This window comes from Amborella trichopoda, chromosome 13 (genome assembly GCF_054954075.1).
Source record: "Amborella trichopoda isolate Santa Cruz 75 chromosome 13, AtrichopodaSantaCruz75HAP2 v2.0, whole genome shotgun sequence".
In the NCBI taxonomy this organism is placed as follows: domain Eukaryota; kingdom Viridiplantae; phylum Streptophyta; class Magnoliopsida; order Amborellales; family Amborellaceae; genus Amborella; species Amborella trichopoda.
Genome location: NC_142348.1, coordinates 16,712,685 through 16,729,539, shown reverse-complemented (window position 1 = coordinate 16,729,539; position 16,855 = coordinate 16,712,685). Strand labels below are relative to the sequence as shown.

The 16,855-nt window shown below is 32.8% G+C and overlaps 1 protein-coding gene across 1 annotated transcript; it reads left to right on the top strand.

Moving 5' to 3' along the window:
- The first annotated feature begins 974 nt into the window (after positions 1–974).
- LOC18433901 (protein WALLS ARE THIN 1) lies at positions 975–11,053 on the top strand. The gene is made up of 8 exons (XM_006843979.4): positions 975–1,251; positions 8,527–8,740; positions 8,846–8,908; positions 8,992–9,108; positions 9,196–9,412; positions 9,580–9,738; positions 9,865–10,016; positions 10,673–11,053. Exons 1-8 carry the CDS (start codon positions 975–977, stop codon positions 10,845–10,847), a joined length of 1,374 nt encoding a protein of 457 aa, XP_006844042.2. The 3' UTR covers positions 10,848–11,053.
- The last annotated feature ends 5,802 nt before the right edge of the window (positions 11,054–16,855 follow it).

The following is a 16,855-nucleotide window of genomic DNA, read 5'->3' as shown; positions in this document are numbered from 1 at the left end:
TGAGCATCTCTACTTTCTATGATAGTCAGTCTCATGATCATAGAATCTATAAATTTTAGAATGACTAGAGTGTAAAAACAAAGTGCATTTAATTATTGTAAGTCTAGGTTTTTCTCTATTTGAATTAAGGACATGAGCTAGACAACCAAAAACTCTAATGTGATCTAAATTAGGTATTCTATTAAACTATAATTCAAAAGGGGTCATAATTTTAGATTTGCTAGGTAATTAATTTAATATATAAGTTGAGGCTCAGAAAGTTTCTTCCCAAAATTGGTGAGGTAGATTAACTTATTGTATCATACAATTAGACATCTCTAATAAGGTTCTATTCTTTCTTTCAACTATATCATTCTGTTGGGGTGTATAAGGTAGTATACATTGTCCATGTTCCTAACAAAAGTTTTTAAATTCTAGTGAAGTATATTCTCCACCCCTATCACTTTTAAACAATTTAACCTTTTCATCTAAATGATTTTCTACCTCCATCTTATACTCGTTAAATTTTTCTAAAGCTCTTTTATGATAAATCAAATTTGTATATGCATATGTTGAATAATCATCAATGAAAGTAATTAAATATTCAGGCGCTTTATAGGCTTTAGCATTTCATCTTCCACAAATATCAGTATGGATTGTGTTTAGAACACTTTCAACCCTCCTTCCTTTTAGGAATGGTTTTTTATGCATCGTTCATTTTAAACAGTTTTCACATTTAAATTTCTCATTTTCTTCATAAGGAATTAGTTTTTCTTTCATCATTCTAAATAACTTTTCATAGCCAATGTGTCCTAATCTTTTATGGTATATATTAAAGCTTTCTTGGTAAGAAGCACAAACAATATAAGAGCAAGATGCTTTCATTTCATTAATCTTAAATTTGCACAAATTGCCACAAAGAGTGGCCTTAGCCACCTCTGCACCATTCTTAACAAAATAATTCAACCCCATTATTATCTATCTTAGACAAAAAAATGAGGTTACGCTTCATTGCTGGGGGCATAGAGGAAATCATTGAAGGTAAGAGTGTCCCCACTAAGAAGAAGAAGAAGCTTTATGATCACCTCTATGTGGACCTAAGAAGAGTTTCCGATATAAAGCTTCTAATTACTAATCTTCTGTCTAAACTCCATGACGTGCTCCTTGCTTGTGGTGATATGCCTTCTTACGTTCGAGTCAATCCACCAACCATTGGATGGGTGGCCATGAAAGACTCTTCTACTATGAATGCAATATCCTATGAGTGGCTAGGTTTTCCTCTCTCTATCTTCGTTGGTGGGCCGTTACCAGATTTGGCAATATAACTAAGTTTGTTACTGTTAAAGCATCTTCTCAATTTTTTAAAGAATTTTGTTGCTTTCTTATCTTCTTTTTTTGTTTCTTCATGGTTTTCTTTATTCCCCTTTCTCTTCTTATTATTAGGTTTAATTGACAATTGTTTTTAATAGCAAAATGAGCTTGCTATTGGGTTCTATCATTTTTCTCTTTTACCCTATTATTCTCTTCCATTTTAAAATGTCATCTTAAATCGTCAAGGGTGTGGATAACTTTGTTCGGGCAAGTTTTTCTTAAGATCTTTTTAGGGAGTTTTTCTATAATCTTCATGATTTGATGGTGCTTAGATATAGGTTCTCCATAACTTGCAAGTTGGTCAGCCATTAAAATCATGTCATCAAAACATTCCAGCATCGATTGATTCTCTCTCATTTTGTGTTGGTTAAATCTTTCATATGGCTCATGGTTTGCCATGTAGTTATCCTTGGTGTGCCCTTTCTCTATGGTCTCCCATAATCTTTAGTATTATAAGTTTCAAAGACCTTGTACAATTTGTCACTAAGATAACTCAAGATAGCACCCTTACGTGTGAAATTATCATTTTTCCATTTCAAGTATCTTTGCTCTCTCTAAGTGTAGAATCATCATCAGGTTCATGTAGGATTTCTTCTTCAATTACTTATAACAAATCCATGGTGTGCAGTAAATAAGACACTTTACTCTTCTAAAGTGAGAAATTATAGTCATCAAGTTTATCAATTTTTACAAAACCAGCCAATACAACTCTAGGATTAGCCATTTTTTATACAAAATGAAAACTCCTAAGCTTTGAAACTAATTGTTAGCCCAAATATAACAGATATTTTTTGTTTTCAGAAGTAAATAGCGCTATAGTAACATGCAAATTAGGTTTTGAACGCAACCAAAAAAATAACAAATACATGGCAAGCAACCCTTTCTTGCTCTACAAAAACACTTGCAAATAGCTTGCTATAAATTCCTCTAGGAATCTGAAAAAGATATACAAAGATCACTAATTTTGTCATACATAAAAGAATCAAAATTCGAAATCGATTGCAACTATTGTAAAACTCAACCAAAAAACCTTGAGGTAATTTCCAGCAAGCATATACTCATCAAAATACAATGTAAATCACTCCAACAAACTGAAAACAATGCCCTATAAGTTACTCCTCGCTCATGGAGCCTTTCTTAAACTTCAAGTGCTATTTTGAATAGAAACTATAAATAAAATCATGGAACAAAGTCATCAAACTTGTAAAGACTTGCAGGCGAGTTTCATTACCTTTCTAGACAGAGACAACCACTGGGAGTGTGCTTCCCATGAGTATATTATAGGAGAAGAAATATATGTTTGTGACAAAACAAGAGTTAGCAAATAATCAAGAGAGAGATAGTGTTGCGAGAGGCAACAAAGTGTTGTACTCTTATTCTATGATACTGTAGGGCTCTCACATAAATGAGAGGCAATAGTGGAGGGCTCTTACAAATATGAGAGGCACATCCTTGTATGCAGCTCACAAGAAAACTTAAGAGAGACAAAAAGGCTTTAGAGAGAGAGATTGAGCTTGTGCAAGGTGCTTAAACCTCTCTAAACCCTTTCCCATGTATAGCCATTTAAAAGAAATTGAGAGAGACACTTGTAGAGAGAATGGCTAAGTGATGCCTCTCAATTGGCACTTGTCCCTCTCTTCACATGAAATTTCTTTTTTCCCTCTAAATTTATTTATTCCTTTTAAAACACCTTTTAAGTGGGGTAGAAAAGGACAAATAAACAAAATTAAAAATTGAGCCCATATTTTTGCAAATATTTTAAAGACACATTTTCTTTAACATCTCCGAGCCATCTAATCTGAGTAAAAATGCTGAGATGGCCCCAACTTCAATGTCATGCCTAAACATTGTTTTATTTTTAAATTTTCAATAAATGATATTGAAACGGTGCCAAATCCTCTCTTAAATTCACACGTATGAAAAATATATATATAAAAATATTCATGACAAAGATTTACTTCTTTTTTTTCCTTTTTCTGGTAGTTAATGGCTAGGTTGAAAACGTTATATCTCCAAAATATGGGGGCTTTATAGATGGAAATTAATGGATAAAGATTCTATTGAAACCAATGATTTAAAAAATAGATCAGTGACCTGGATTGGGCATTGCAAATACCGGTTCGGGTCACTGTTTTACTATGCGAAAGAAAATAGTGAACTAGTGAAAAAAAAAACAAGTGCAAAAATAATGAACCGGCCAAAAACAGGTCCGGATTGGTGAATCAACATGTTGACTATAGCAAATGGATGTTTTTACCGTAGCAAAATGTTGTTTTACTATAACAAGTCGCCGATTATCTTTTAGACCCAGACGATTTCATATATTGACAAAATTGGCACCGGGTGACCGATTTTCAGGTCAAACCGGGTGATTCCGTGTCGACCGGGCATTTTTTAAATCATTGATAGAAACAATAATATTTGAACCTTTTTTTAGGTAAATAAAATAATAATAGAACTTGCGATAGCTATAATGAGTTATGTTCCATGCTCCCATGCTTGCCAACTTGACGAATACATGGTTTCTTTGTTAAAAAAAAGAGGACGATGAACATGTTTCCCCGATGGTATTTTTAAATTTTAAACACTCCTTAAGAGCCATAAATATCACAGTCTTATCTCATTTGGCCAGTTGCCTCTTCTAACATGGCTCTAAACCTTTTGAGGGAATAAGAACAATAACTACAATAAGAGGAGTAACACTTGACCATTCCCCTATTGAACTTTTAGGGGAAGAGATGAACCCGCAAAAGTCCCAGGAATCGAAGGTAATGTCGTAAGACTGTGAATCACATAGATCAAGTTTTACCAGAAATTTGAGAATTATGTGTTTTCTCTGTGTGCCTCTCTATAACTATGAAACCCTAGTTATAAAGGGATGGGAGGATGCCATTCTCTAATGTTCGACTTTCCTCCTAGAATCTTTGAGAATGTGACCATCTTTTCCTATGAGATGGGTAGTTATTTTCTACCTGTTAGATAAATGCATCTTCTTTATCTAAGAAGCATTTTTAGTGATAAACATTAAAATGTATTATTAAGATAAAGAGAGAGAAATATGACACATGTGAGGCCCCATGGCCACCCACATGTACCAACATCTCCCACTTGGCCATGAGGACTAGATACATTGAAATATCATAAAGTCTATACCACTTAATGAGTTTAACATTTATAAGCATATCCTTGTCATGAGGCTTTTCACGTTAGTGTGGTTATGCATCTCATGACAAAAAAAACATCCAAAATCATGTCATAGGGTTTTTCAAGCTAATGTAGCGTTTCCTCTCATGACCAACACACACACATACACACATATCCTATTTGGGAGTTCCTAACTTAGATATTCCTAAGTCCCATCAAAGGTATATGCTTTGATAATATTTATGCACTTAATCCCTTTGTTAAAGGGTCTGCAATCATATCTGAATAAGGCAAATAACTTGCAGTTATTTCATTCTTTTTAATAATATTCATAAATGTAATGATAATCAATTTAAATGTGCTTACGCTTGCAACTATATGCTCAATTTCTAATTGATGAGATGACAGCTTGGTTATCACAAAAAAATTTAACAGGTCCTTCAGCTATATCCAGCTTCAAATCATTTATGAAACGTTTAATCCAGACGGCATATGTTGAGCAATACTACAAGTAATATACTTGGCTTTCACAGTATACCGAGCTACACAACCTCGTTTCTTACTAGACCAAGAAACCTATCCACCTCCGAAGAGGAATACAAGTCTTGAGATTGATTTTCTATCATCTGAGTCTCTTGCAAAGCCTGCATCAGAGTACCCAGTAACCTCCAAATTATCAGCTTGAAAGCACAAATTGTAATTTTTAGTTTTTTGAATATATTTGAGTATCATTTTTACGGCTTGCTAATGAACCATCCCATGATTACTCTGAAATCTACTCACAAGACCGTATGCATGACTCAAATCAGGTCTTGTACACAACATGACATAATTTATACATCACACAGATTGAGCATATGGAATTAATTCAATTTCATCTTTGTCATTCTCATTACATGAAAATATTTTCTTTGATAATTTCAAGCCTTTACAAATAGGTGTATCTATGGGGTTGAAATTTTCCATCTTAAATCTATTTAAAGTAATTTTTAAATAATTTTCTTGAGATAAATATAGAAGTCTTGAACTTCTATCTCTTGTTATCTTAATGCCCAACATATATGGGGCTTCTCCCATATCTTTTATCTCAAAATGAGAACTTAGCCATGATTTGGTATGGTTAATCATGCCAATATCATTACTGGCTATCAAACTATCATGTACATACAGTGATAATACAACAAAATTGCTCTCATTATTCCAGACATATGCACAATGGTCTAACCTACTGGCTACATAACAAATTTCAGTGATTCCATTATGAAAAATAAAGTACCACTGCTTTGAAGACTGTTTTAGACCATACAAAGATTTCTTAAGTTTATATACCTTGTCTTCTTGACCTTTAATTACATATTCTTCTGATTGTTTCATGTATATATCTTCTTTTAATTCTCTATTTAAGAAAGTTGTTTTAACGTCCATTTGAAATAATTCTATATCATAATATGCTAGGGTAATCCTAATAGATGAAAATTTTGCTACTGGAGAATAAGTCTCTACATAATCTATGCCATCCCTTTGAGTAAATCCTTTAACTACCAACCGAGTTTTATATTTATCAATGAATCTATTTGCGTTAAGATTTTTCTTTAGGACCCATTTGGAATCAATGAATTTTCTATTTTTAAGGAGGTCAACCAATTCCCAAACTTAATTTCTTTTAATAGAATCAAGTTCATCATTCATGACTGGAGTCCACTCAACTGAGTCAAGTGAGAAAATAGCTTCACTGTAGTTTTGAGGTTCATCTATTGAATCATCGCTCAATGAAGAATAATCATCTTCATTCATAAATACATAAAATTCTTCTAAAGTGGTAGGTGGGGCTCTAGTTCTTTTAGGCCTATCTGGTATACTAGGTTCAATTGAATCATTCTCATCAATTGTAGAGGGAGATTGAGAAATAGGGTCTTCTCGACCCTTATCTTTATCAATTTCATGTAAGTTAATAGGCTTACTTAAAGTATGTTCTTCATCTATATTTTCTAAAAAATGAACATCACAGCTCTCTATTAATGATCTAGTATCATGGTTATAGAATCTATAGCCCTTAGAATTTTTTGGATAACCTGTAAAAGAGTATTTTATAGTTTACTTTGTAATTTATCTCTATTTTGTTGTGACATAAGTACATATACCCAAGAACCCCAAACTTTCAAGTTATTAAGGTCAGGTTTCCTACTGTTTATCGATTTAGTTGGAACACGATTAATAATATACATTGCAGTGTTGATAGCCTCACCCCAAAAATGAGATAACAAATTTGAATGACTTATCGTAGACCTCATTATGTCCATTAGAGTTCTATTTCTTCTTTCAACTACACCATTTTGTTGTGGTATATATGGCATGGAGGTTTGGTAAATTATACCTTACTCATTACAAAATTCAGTAAATAAGGTAGAGCAATATTCACCTCCTCTATCTGTTCGAAGAATTTTAATATGTCTACCTAGCTGTTTTTCTACCTTAGCTTTATATTCTTTAAATGTTTCTAATGTATTTGATTTTTTATTAATTAGGTATACATATCCAAAACATGAATAATTATCTATAAAAGTTATGAAATATTCCATATCTCTATGTGTTTTTACATTTAATGCGTCACATATATCAGAGGGAATAATTCTAAGTAGTTCACTAGACCTTGTTCCTTTAGGGAAATGCTTCTCAGTTAATTTATCAGAAATACATGGTTCGCATGTTTTGAACATAATTTCTTCTAAATTGGGGAGCAAGCATCTTTTAACCTTAGTACCATACACCAATGCTCTAGAATGTTTCCCAATGGTGACCTGACCAGACCTGAACTTTATTTTATAACCCTTGTCGTTTAATCTACAAATAGAAATTAAATTGTGCCTTATATTGGGTGCATGCAAAATATCAGTCAATAGGATATTCGTTCCACCTGGTAAATACATCTTAAAAGTACCAACACCAAGTACATCACAGTAGGTGTCATTCCCCATATAAATCTGCTGATTATCGACTGCGATCTCCTTCAGCTTCATGAATCCGTCTTTAGTCCTTGAGACATGTCGAGTGAAGGCTGAGTCGAACAACCAATTCCTCAGGTCATGGTCGACAACTATTGATTCTAGGACTACGCGGAACAAGTTTTTTCTTTTATTTTGATTACTATTATTACTTCGAGCATTGTTGTTCTAGTTCTTATTTTTGTTTTTCAGCATGGACAATTAAATTGATGTGCCCAAGTTTCTTACATTAAAAATAGGTCTTATCAACCTTATTCTTTTGATTTTTAAAATTTCTCCTATTTCCCTTATCCCTATTATTATTCTGATTATTATAAGGTTTCTTGAGAATCTAGGAAAATGAACTTTGGACAAAGTGGAGCTCATTTGACTTTTTCCTCATTCTTCTCTCAGCTTCAATACTGAGATGCATGAGAAGATTCAATGTAGTCATCCCCTGTACAGAATGGTTTTAATGCAATTACAACAGGCTGCCAAGATGGAGGGAGACTGTTAAGGACAATGGATATTTGCATATGGTCAGGGACTGGATTCTCGTCCACAGCAAGGTCTTTTGCGAGCACTATCATTTTATTGACATGCTCGGTCTCTGAGTCCGATTCTTTCATTCTGCAAGAATTATATATTTCTAATAGTAATGGCACAGAAGTGTCAGAAGTGGTCCCATACTTTTCAGATTGGGCACCCATCATACTTTGAGCTGTGGTGTGATCATCAAAGGCTCTAATTAAATCATCTTCCATAAAACTCAACATAGTAGTATTAGCTATTTTGTTATCTTTTAACCATTTGTCATGTCCCCTTCTGGCTTGACCATTAGCATTATGCTCTAAAATTGCTGGTATTATATCTATAACATAGTCCACCCTATCTTGGAAGATAACATATCTAATTTTTCTTTTCCACATAGAAAAATTGGTTCTATTGAGTTTTTCAAGTTTGGATAGTTATGACATTTTAGATAATGCCTAAACATTAAAAAAATTCAATTGTGTTTAACAACATGGTTGTTTGCTAGTCAAATAAATAGATTTGCCGACTCTCGGTGAGCTGCAACCAAAGAAGAATTTTTTCGAACAGTTTAGTTCGCATTGCTGTGATGCAACAAAAACTAATAAAGTAAGGAACAAACTGCTGGTGTCTAGGGAAGCTCTCAACATGGGTGTCAGCAAGATTGTTTTCCCTGTGTATAGGAACATAATTGCAGTCCTGTTGCTCGGCCCATTTGCCTATTTTCTTGAGAGGTGAGTCTTTCTATTGTGAAGAATTTCCTTTTTTCAGGAAACGTTTATCTTCCAGCAAACAAACGCACCCTTAGATTCATTTCTCTGTATTTGTCTTGTGAGCAGGAAAGAACGACCTCCTCTCACATTCTCGTTTCCTGTTCAGTTCTTTCTTCTTGCGTTATGCGGGTAAGCTCTCTCTCTTACACACACATTTATATGTACTTCTAATCTAAACAAGTAGTAATGACTTTGCTTCTTTATTTTAAAAGGATTACTGCAAATCAAGGATTTTATCTGGTGGGCTTGTACTATGCCTCTCCTACCTTTGCATCTGCCATACAGAATTCAGTGGCTGCAATCACATTTGCCATGGCTGCTGCTCTAAGGTCTTTGAGAAAACACTAATGTTTCTTCTACATATTGATTTTATTGGCCTTCCAAGTTTGTATGCTGAGAAATTAAGGATGGGACAGGCTGGAGCAGGTTCATATTATGAGGAGAGATGGGGTGGCAAAAGTGGCGGGAACAATTGCTTGTGTGGGTGGGGCATCCATCATCACCCTCTTCAAGGGTCCACCATTACTACACCATCATTCCCTTATTTCCTCGGAGAAGACAGAGAACTGGAAATTGGGTTGCCTTTACCTTTTTGGGAACTGCTTGGCCTGGTCTGGTTGGATAGTCCTGCAGGCCCGAACAACCATTTCTTTCCTCTCTCTCTCTCTCTCTCTCTCTCTCAAAATCCATCAATTACTCTTACCTCAGTGACTTGGCCGACCCCAAATAGTTGGGATAATGCTCAGATGATGATGATGATTTTTTGTCATCGATTCTTCTAATTTTCTAATGCTTCACAGGCGCCTGTACTTAAGAAGTACCCGGCAAGGATATCTGTTACTTCCTTCACCTGCTTCTTTGGGGTCATCCAGTTCTTGATCATAGCCGCCTTTGTAGAAGCAGATGCTCAGCATTGGATCATCCAATCCAAGGAGGAGCTCTTCACCATCCTATATGCTGTAACTTTTATATTGCTCAAGCTCTGGTTTTGTTGTTTTGGCTCAACTTTCTTCTGTAAGTTTTTAATCAATGAGTACTTCATCTCCCATGAATCGCGCGTTGTAATAAGAAAATGTTGAATCCAGGGCTTTGTGGCATCTGGAATTGCTTTCTCTGTTCAGATATGGTGCATTGATAGAGGAGGCCCCATGTTTGTTGCTGTTTATCAGCCTGTGCAAACCATTGCTGTTGCCATTATGGCTTCCATGAGTCTTGGTGACCAGTTATACACAGGAGGGTATGTGTTATGTGCATTAGTCAAGACTTTAAAATTACTCTCATATTATAAACTAATTTCTTTTGAAGAAATGTTGATGATGCTTCCTTCTAAGTTTAAAATGGCTCTTGCATCACAAACCAATATGCACTTTGGCTCTCATGCATTCATAAATGGAAAGTTTATGTCGAGCTAAGGCTCTAAACAATCAAATTAGAGCCCACCTCAAAAAGTTTTCTAGAAGAGGTTGATTTGATGCCCAAATATCCCCAAATTGAGCATCTCAATATCAAGATGTATGGACATAAGAAAAAAAATGGATTTCAAGTTTTGAAAATAGTGGATCTTGGAATGCATTTTTGGACCGTCAAGTTTCAAAATTTTCAAGTTTACATAGATCTGCTCGATCTACATTATTTTTGAAGCTTTAAATTATATAATTAAAGATAAAATATATTTTATGGTATCACAAACATTTTCATTATTGAAAACACATTTCTCGATACTATTTGAAGATGCACTTACTTTGATAAGAGCCTCGGTTCTACACAAACCACACCCTTCATAAATTGCGGGATATATTAATTTTCTCTCATGTATATTGATGCTCGACTTTCAAACTATTCATTTTCCACAAACTGCTAACCCAACTCTGTCTCTTTCTCTCTCAATTTCAGCATTGTTGGAGCTATTTTGATAGTGGTGGGTCTTTACTCGGTGCTACGGGGTAAGAGTAAGGAAAACAATTTGAAGGGTGAAGGAAAAGGAGATAAGTTGAGACAACGTTTGGTCTCTAATGACAAGTCACAGGCAGAAGGTGCAGTTATTGCTGTTTCATCAGACATGCCTTGAATGAGAGAGATGGAGAGATCCTCCATTACTGCCCTGAAACCACCCATATATGGTTCATTTGCAGATACCCAACCTGAGACATTTACCTCATACTTTTTGCTTGTTGGTTTGAGCTGGAAACCGTGGTGGAAAAGCCACTCCCGATGCTTTCTCTCTTAGTGTAGTTTACTATCATTATATTTCCAGTTCTGAGATTGGATCAGATACCCTATAACGTGTACTGATTCTGAGCAAATGGCTCCTGACAATGTCAACATGAATGCCTAGTTACTTACATGACGCCTACATGTGAAATGAAACCGCTCTTTAAAAAATTATGAAAGGGTTGGTGTTCATGTGATCTTAATTTTCTACCCTCTCTTCTTGGCAATTATCACAAAAAGAAACAATTTGAAACTGCACTATAGAAGAGATCCGGATTAATCTTAATCCGCCTATCGCCTATTTGATGAAATTTTATATCTAGGTCTTCAATGACCGGAGATCAATTTTTTTGCTTTTTGAAATTATTCATCTAATGATGATAGTGTCATATGTGAGATTTGGAAAGATCCATATGGTTGAGATTAAATTCTACCATGGACCCCTATGGCTTAGATCCAGCACATCTATAAACCCTTAAAATCCCGAAAATAGATAGTCTTGTGATAATAGAGGCACCATTTCTAGAACATGCAATGCATCTTCTGTTATCCTTAGTTTTTGAGGTTGAGATGATCAAGTGGAGGGCTTTTCAGTGTTAAAATGACTAATTCCGATAAGTTTTAGGAGTACACTTATTTTATTATAATAAAGTTGATGCCATATATATAAGGAAAGCTTTCTTTGTGACCCCAACTATATATAAGTTATATTTGACTCCACTTCTTAACTGTTTGATCTGAGTTGGCGGCTAAGATTGATCCAATCACAATGTCAAGCCAAAACACTGTTTGATTTTTTTTATTTTTTTATCAGACCTTTTTGGCTGAAATTTAGGGCATCCCATCTTCTTTCTAGGGCACACATAGCATAAAAAAAAAAAAAAATTCTCATGAAAATAAATAACCAAAATTCGCCTAAACATTTTAGGGATAGTTTGATAATTTTTCATCGCATAAATTATTTTTTATTGTTTTTACCATGTGCGCCCATTTCAGATGTATGTATGCCTTGAAATTTGCTGCAAAATCGTTGAACTAATTAAAATAAAATGCTTTGAGCCGTCGGATCGAGATTTACCTCTCTAGGCTTGTGACATTGTGACTCAAGCTATCTTAGTCATCTACTGAAATCTGATGGCTAAGATCAGGAGTCACATATACTATATATATATAGGTGGAGTCACATGAAAAGCCTTCCCTTACAAAGGTGTGTGTGTGTGTGTATATATATATATATATATATATATATATATATATATATATATATATATATATATATATATATGGAAAAGTCTTCCCAACAACTATAGGCGAAAATGAATAGTGATTTCGCCATTGCTCATCACCATCCAAAATTCATCGCACGGTTAGATTGTCTAGTAATATTTTAATTTTAATTTTTTTTCTATAAATCAAAATGATTTGAAATTTGGAGCCTGTATATATCTTAGTGAGGCTCACCTAATAAAAATATGAATTTTTTTTTGCAAAATATTAATTAACTAAAATACCCCTGTAAATTTTTAGAATTATTTTTGTGAATTTATTTTACAGATTATTTGTTTTATATTTTTATTAGATTCTCCTATTTCTGATGAACACATACTCCAAATTTCAAGTCATTCTGATTTGTAAAAAATAAATGAAAATAGAAACACTACCAGACAACTGTGATCGTGCGATGAACTTTGGACGGTGAAAAGCATAGGCGAAATCACTGTTCATTTTCCCCTATAGATGTTACGTAGTATTTTCAATATATATATATATATATATATATATATATATATATATATATATATATATATATATATAAGAAAACACTACAAAACGCCTATAGGTGAAGTTCTACAGTATTGCACCTACAACTTTATCACCGCTCAAAGTTTATCACACGGTCACAAATGTCAGATAGTGTTTGAATTTTAATATTGGTTTTACAAATTATAATAATATGAAATTTTGTAGGTATGCGCTTTAGTGAGATACACATGAATAAAATATAAAACAAATATTTTGAATGATAAAAATTATAAAAATACCCCTATAAAGTTTTAGGGGTAATCTCATCATTTTGTTTAATGTTTATTATTATTCTTAATATTTTATTTTGGTGTGACTTGGTGGTATGTACACAAGCTCCAATTTTTAGATAAATATCATAAGTACAATAATTATAAAAATTCGAATACTACTAGACAACTGTGACCGTGTGATGAATTTTAGACAGTGGTGAAGTGTAGGTTAAGTACTGTAGAACTTCATCTATAGGTGTTTTATAGCTGCTTCCATATATATATATATATATATATATATATATATATATATATATATATATATATATATATATATATATATATATATATAGATCTAGGTCTTCAATGACTGAAGATCAATCTTTTGCTTTTCGAAATTATTCATTGTCATATGCGAGATTTGGAGAGATCCATATGACTGAGATTAAATTCTACCATGGACCCCTATGGCTTAGATCCGGCACATCTACAAACCCTTAAAATCCTGAAAATAGATACTCTAAATGTGATAATAGAGGCACCATTTCTAGAATATGCAATCCATCTTTTTTTATCCTTAGTTTTTGAGGTTGAGATGATAAATTAGAGGGCTTTTGAGTGTGAAAAAAACTATTTCCAATAGGTTTTAGGAGTGCACTTTATGTTTATTAAAATAAAGTTGATGATATATATAGGGAAATCTTTTTGTGTGACCCCACCTATATATAAGTTATATGTGACTTCACTTCTTAGCCATTTGATCAGAGTCGACGGCTAAGATTGCTCAAGTCTCAATGTCATGCCAAAACACTATTTGATTTTATTTATTTATTTTCTATCAGACCTTTTTGGCTGAAATTTAGGGCGTCTCATCTTCTTTCCAAGCCACACTGAGAAAAAATAAAAACAAAAATATTTCTCATGAAAATAAATAACCAAAATTCCCCTAAACATTTTAGGGATAGTCTGATAATTTTTCATCACATAAATTATTTTTTATTTTTTTTACCATGTGCGCCCATTTCGGATGTATGTATGCCTTGAAATTTGCTAAAAAATAATTTAATTGATTAAACGTCGATTCGTATACCACTACAGTAAACGCTGAACATCAGATCGGATCTGGGTCGATCTGATAATCATGGATGTCTGGTAGTATTTTATTTTTCATTTTTTTTCTACAAGTCGAAATGATTTGAAATTTAGATTTTGTATTCATAAAAAATAGGCGAATCTACGAAAAATATCAAAAAAATATTTTACATGAAATAAATTATCCAAAATACCCCCGAAACATTTTAGGGGTATTTTGGTCAATTTGTTTTTTACGAAATATTTTTTGAATATTTTTATTAGGTGCACCTCACTAATATGTATACATGTTCCAAATTTTAGATCATTCTAATTTGTAGAAAAGAAAATTAAATTTTAAACATTCTCAAACAACCATGACCATCAGATCGGCTCAAATTCGATCTGGGCCGTTGGACGTTTACTGTAGTGGTACGGACATGGGCGTACATGAACTTTTTCCTATATATGTATATGTATATGTATATGACTATGAATTTGTTTAGAGTTAACAATCCTGATGTATATGGGTTGTTTAGAGTTAACAATCCCTCAAAATACAAAGATTCAAGTTAGAAGGAGTTGTGATAGGTGTATTTATCAAAACAATAATTATTTTTTTATTAACAAATTATTTAAAGGGTACCGTTTGTAGGGAGCCTGGGCTCTAAGCAATCAAATTAGAGTGTCGAGAAATGTGGTTTTAATACGGGAAATCTTTGTGATCGCCTTAAAATATAATTTGATATTTATTTATGAAGTTGAAAGCGTAAAAAATAGTGTAGATCAACAGATCTATGAAAACTTGAAAATCTTGAAAATTGACGGTCTAAAAATGTGTTATAAAATGCACTATTTTCAAAACTTGAAATCCATTTTTTCTTGATAACTTTACCATTAAATAAGGGCAAATTTGAAATTTTCACAAAAATACAATGGTATTTTGGAAGTTAGTGTTCTGAAACTTTATTTGTAGAGTGCCCTTGTTTTTTAGTTAAAATTTCCACTTGACCTTTTATGGAGATGACAAAAGTATCATTTGTCTTGTAGTAATATTTACGAAATTACCCCACAAAACTAATTGTTTTTTAAAAATAGACCACAAAATTAATAAATCCACCCTTTACAACTTTCTCTATCTTGAACCATTGTAATTTGAAGGGTTGTGAAGTTTAGATTATCCATATATATATATATATATATATATATATATATATATATATATATATATATATATATATATATATATATATATATATATATATATATATATATCATCTACAACTATAGGTGAAGTTCTACAGTACTTCACCTACACTTCATCACCGTCCAAAGTTCATCACATAGTCATAGCCGTCCGATAATATTTGAATTTTTATAATTATTGTACTAATCAAAATTACCTAATATTTGGGACGTGTATACATATGACAAAGTCGTACCAGAATAAAATATTAAAAAAATAATAGTCATAAAATAAAATGATGAAAGTACCCCTGAAAATTTATAGGGGTATTTTGCGTAATGTTTATCATTCAAATTATTTGTTTTATATTTTATTATTGTGCATTTCACTAAGGTGCACACACCTACATATTTCTATATCATTATTGTGCTATATTTTATTATTGTGCATCTCACTAAGGCCCACACACCTACATATTTCTATATCATTATAATATAAAAAAAACTATTAAAATTCAATACCTGTGACTGTGTGATAAAGTTTGAACAGTGAGAAAGCCGAAGGTGAAGTACTTTAGAACTTCACCTGTAGACGTTTTGTAGTGTTTTCCATATATATATAAGAAAACTCTTCCAACGCCTATAGGCAAAAATGAACAGTGATTTCGCCTATACCCTCATAACCATCCAAACTTCATCGCATAATCGCAGTTATACGGTAGTGTTTCAAGTTTCATTTTTTTTCTACAAATCCAAATTACTTGAAGTTTGGATCATGTGTACATCTTAGTAAGGTGCACCTATTAAACATATGAAAAACATAATTCGTAAAATATAAATTAACCAAAATACAATTGAAATACTACCGGACAACTGTGATCGCACGATGTGGTTTGGAAGGTGATGAAGGTAGACAAAATAACTGTTCATTTTCGCCTATAGGCATTTTGTAGTATCTTCCATATATATATATATATATATATATATATATATATATAAATACCAATGATACCTAAGATCTATTTCGGAATGCTATTTAAGAATTATTTAAGGGATTATTAAGGTCTATGATAGTAACTACCAGCTATTTAAACAGAGAAACAATAATATAGTAGCTAGGAAGCAGTAAGCATGAATTTAATATATCTTACACAAAGAAAGACAATCAACAGAATAAATAATAACAGAGGAGAAATATAAAAACAACCCAGTTAATGTAGGTAACAGATCTAATTTTTACACTAACTATAAATTTTATTTGCGTGAGGTAAAATAAAAACCTTTTACTTAGAAGATAAAGAGTACTTACATATTATAGATACAATAACTTGTGAAGAGCTTCCACTCCTCAGGACAGTGACTTGGTAGATTATTGATATTATAATCGCACATAAACTCACAATCACTCGATTTCGGAATGGTTTTGGACACACCACCCGATATACAGTATTTTTATAGACAGAAAATATAGAATAAGTTGAGAAGAAAGTGGTCAGTGATAGTGGAGATCAGAGAGGCAGAGAAGTTTCAGAGGGATTTTAAAGGCACAAATAGAGAGGTTTTAGAGGGATTTCAGAGATATTTCAGGAATAGT

Bases quoted from the DNA above. Each gene is read 5' to 3' on its own strand.
- LOC18433901 (XM_006843979.4), top strand. From the start codon at position 975: ATGAGGTTACGCTTCATTGCTGGGGGCATAGAGGAAATCATTGAAGGT. The intron at 8,741-8,845 runs GTGAGTCTTTCT...TCTTGTGAGCAG, and splicing joins TTTGCCTATTTTCTTGAGAG to GAAAGAACGACCTCCTCTCA. The intron at 8,909-8,991 runs GTAAGCTCTCTC...TTATTTTAAAAG, and splicing joins TTTCTTCTTGCGTTATGCGG to GATTACTGCAAATCAAGGAT.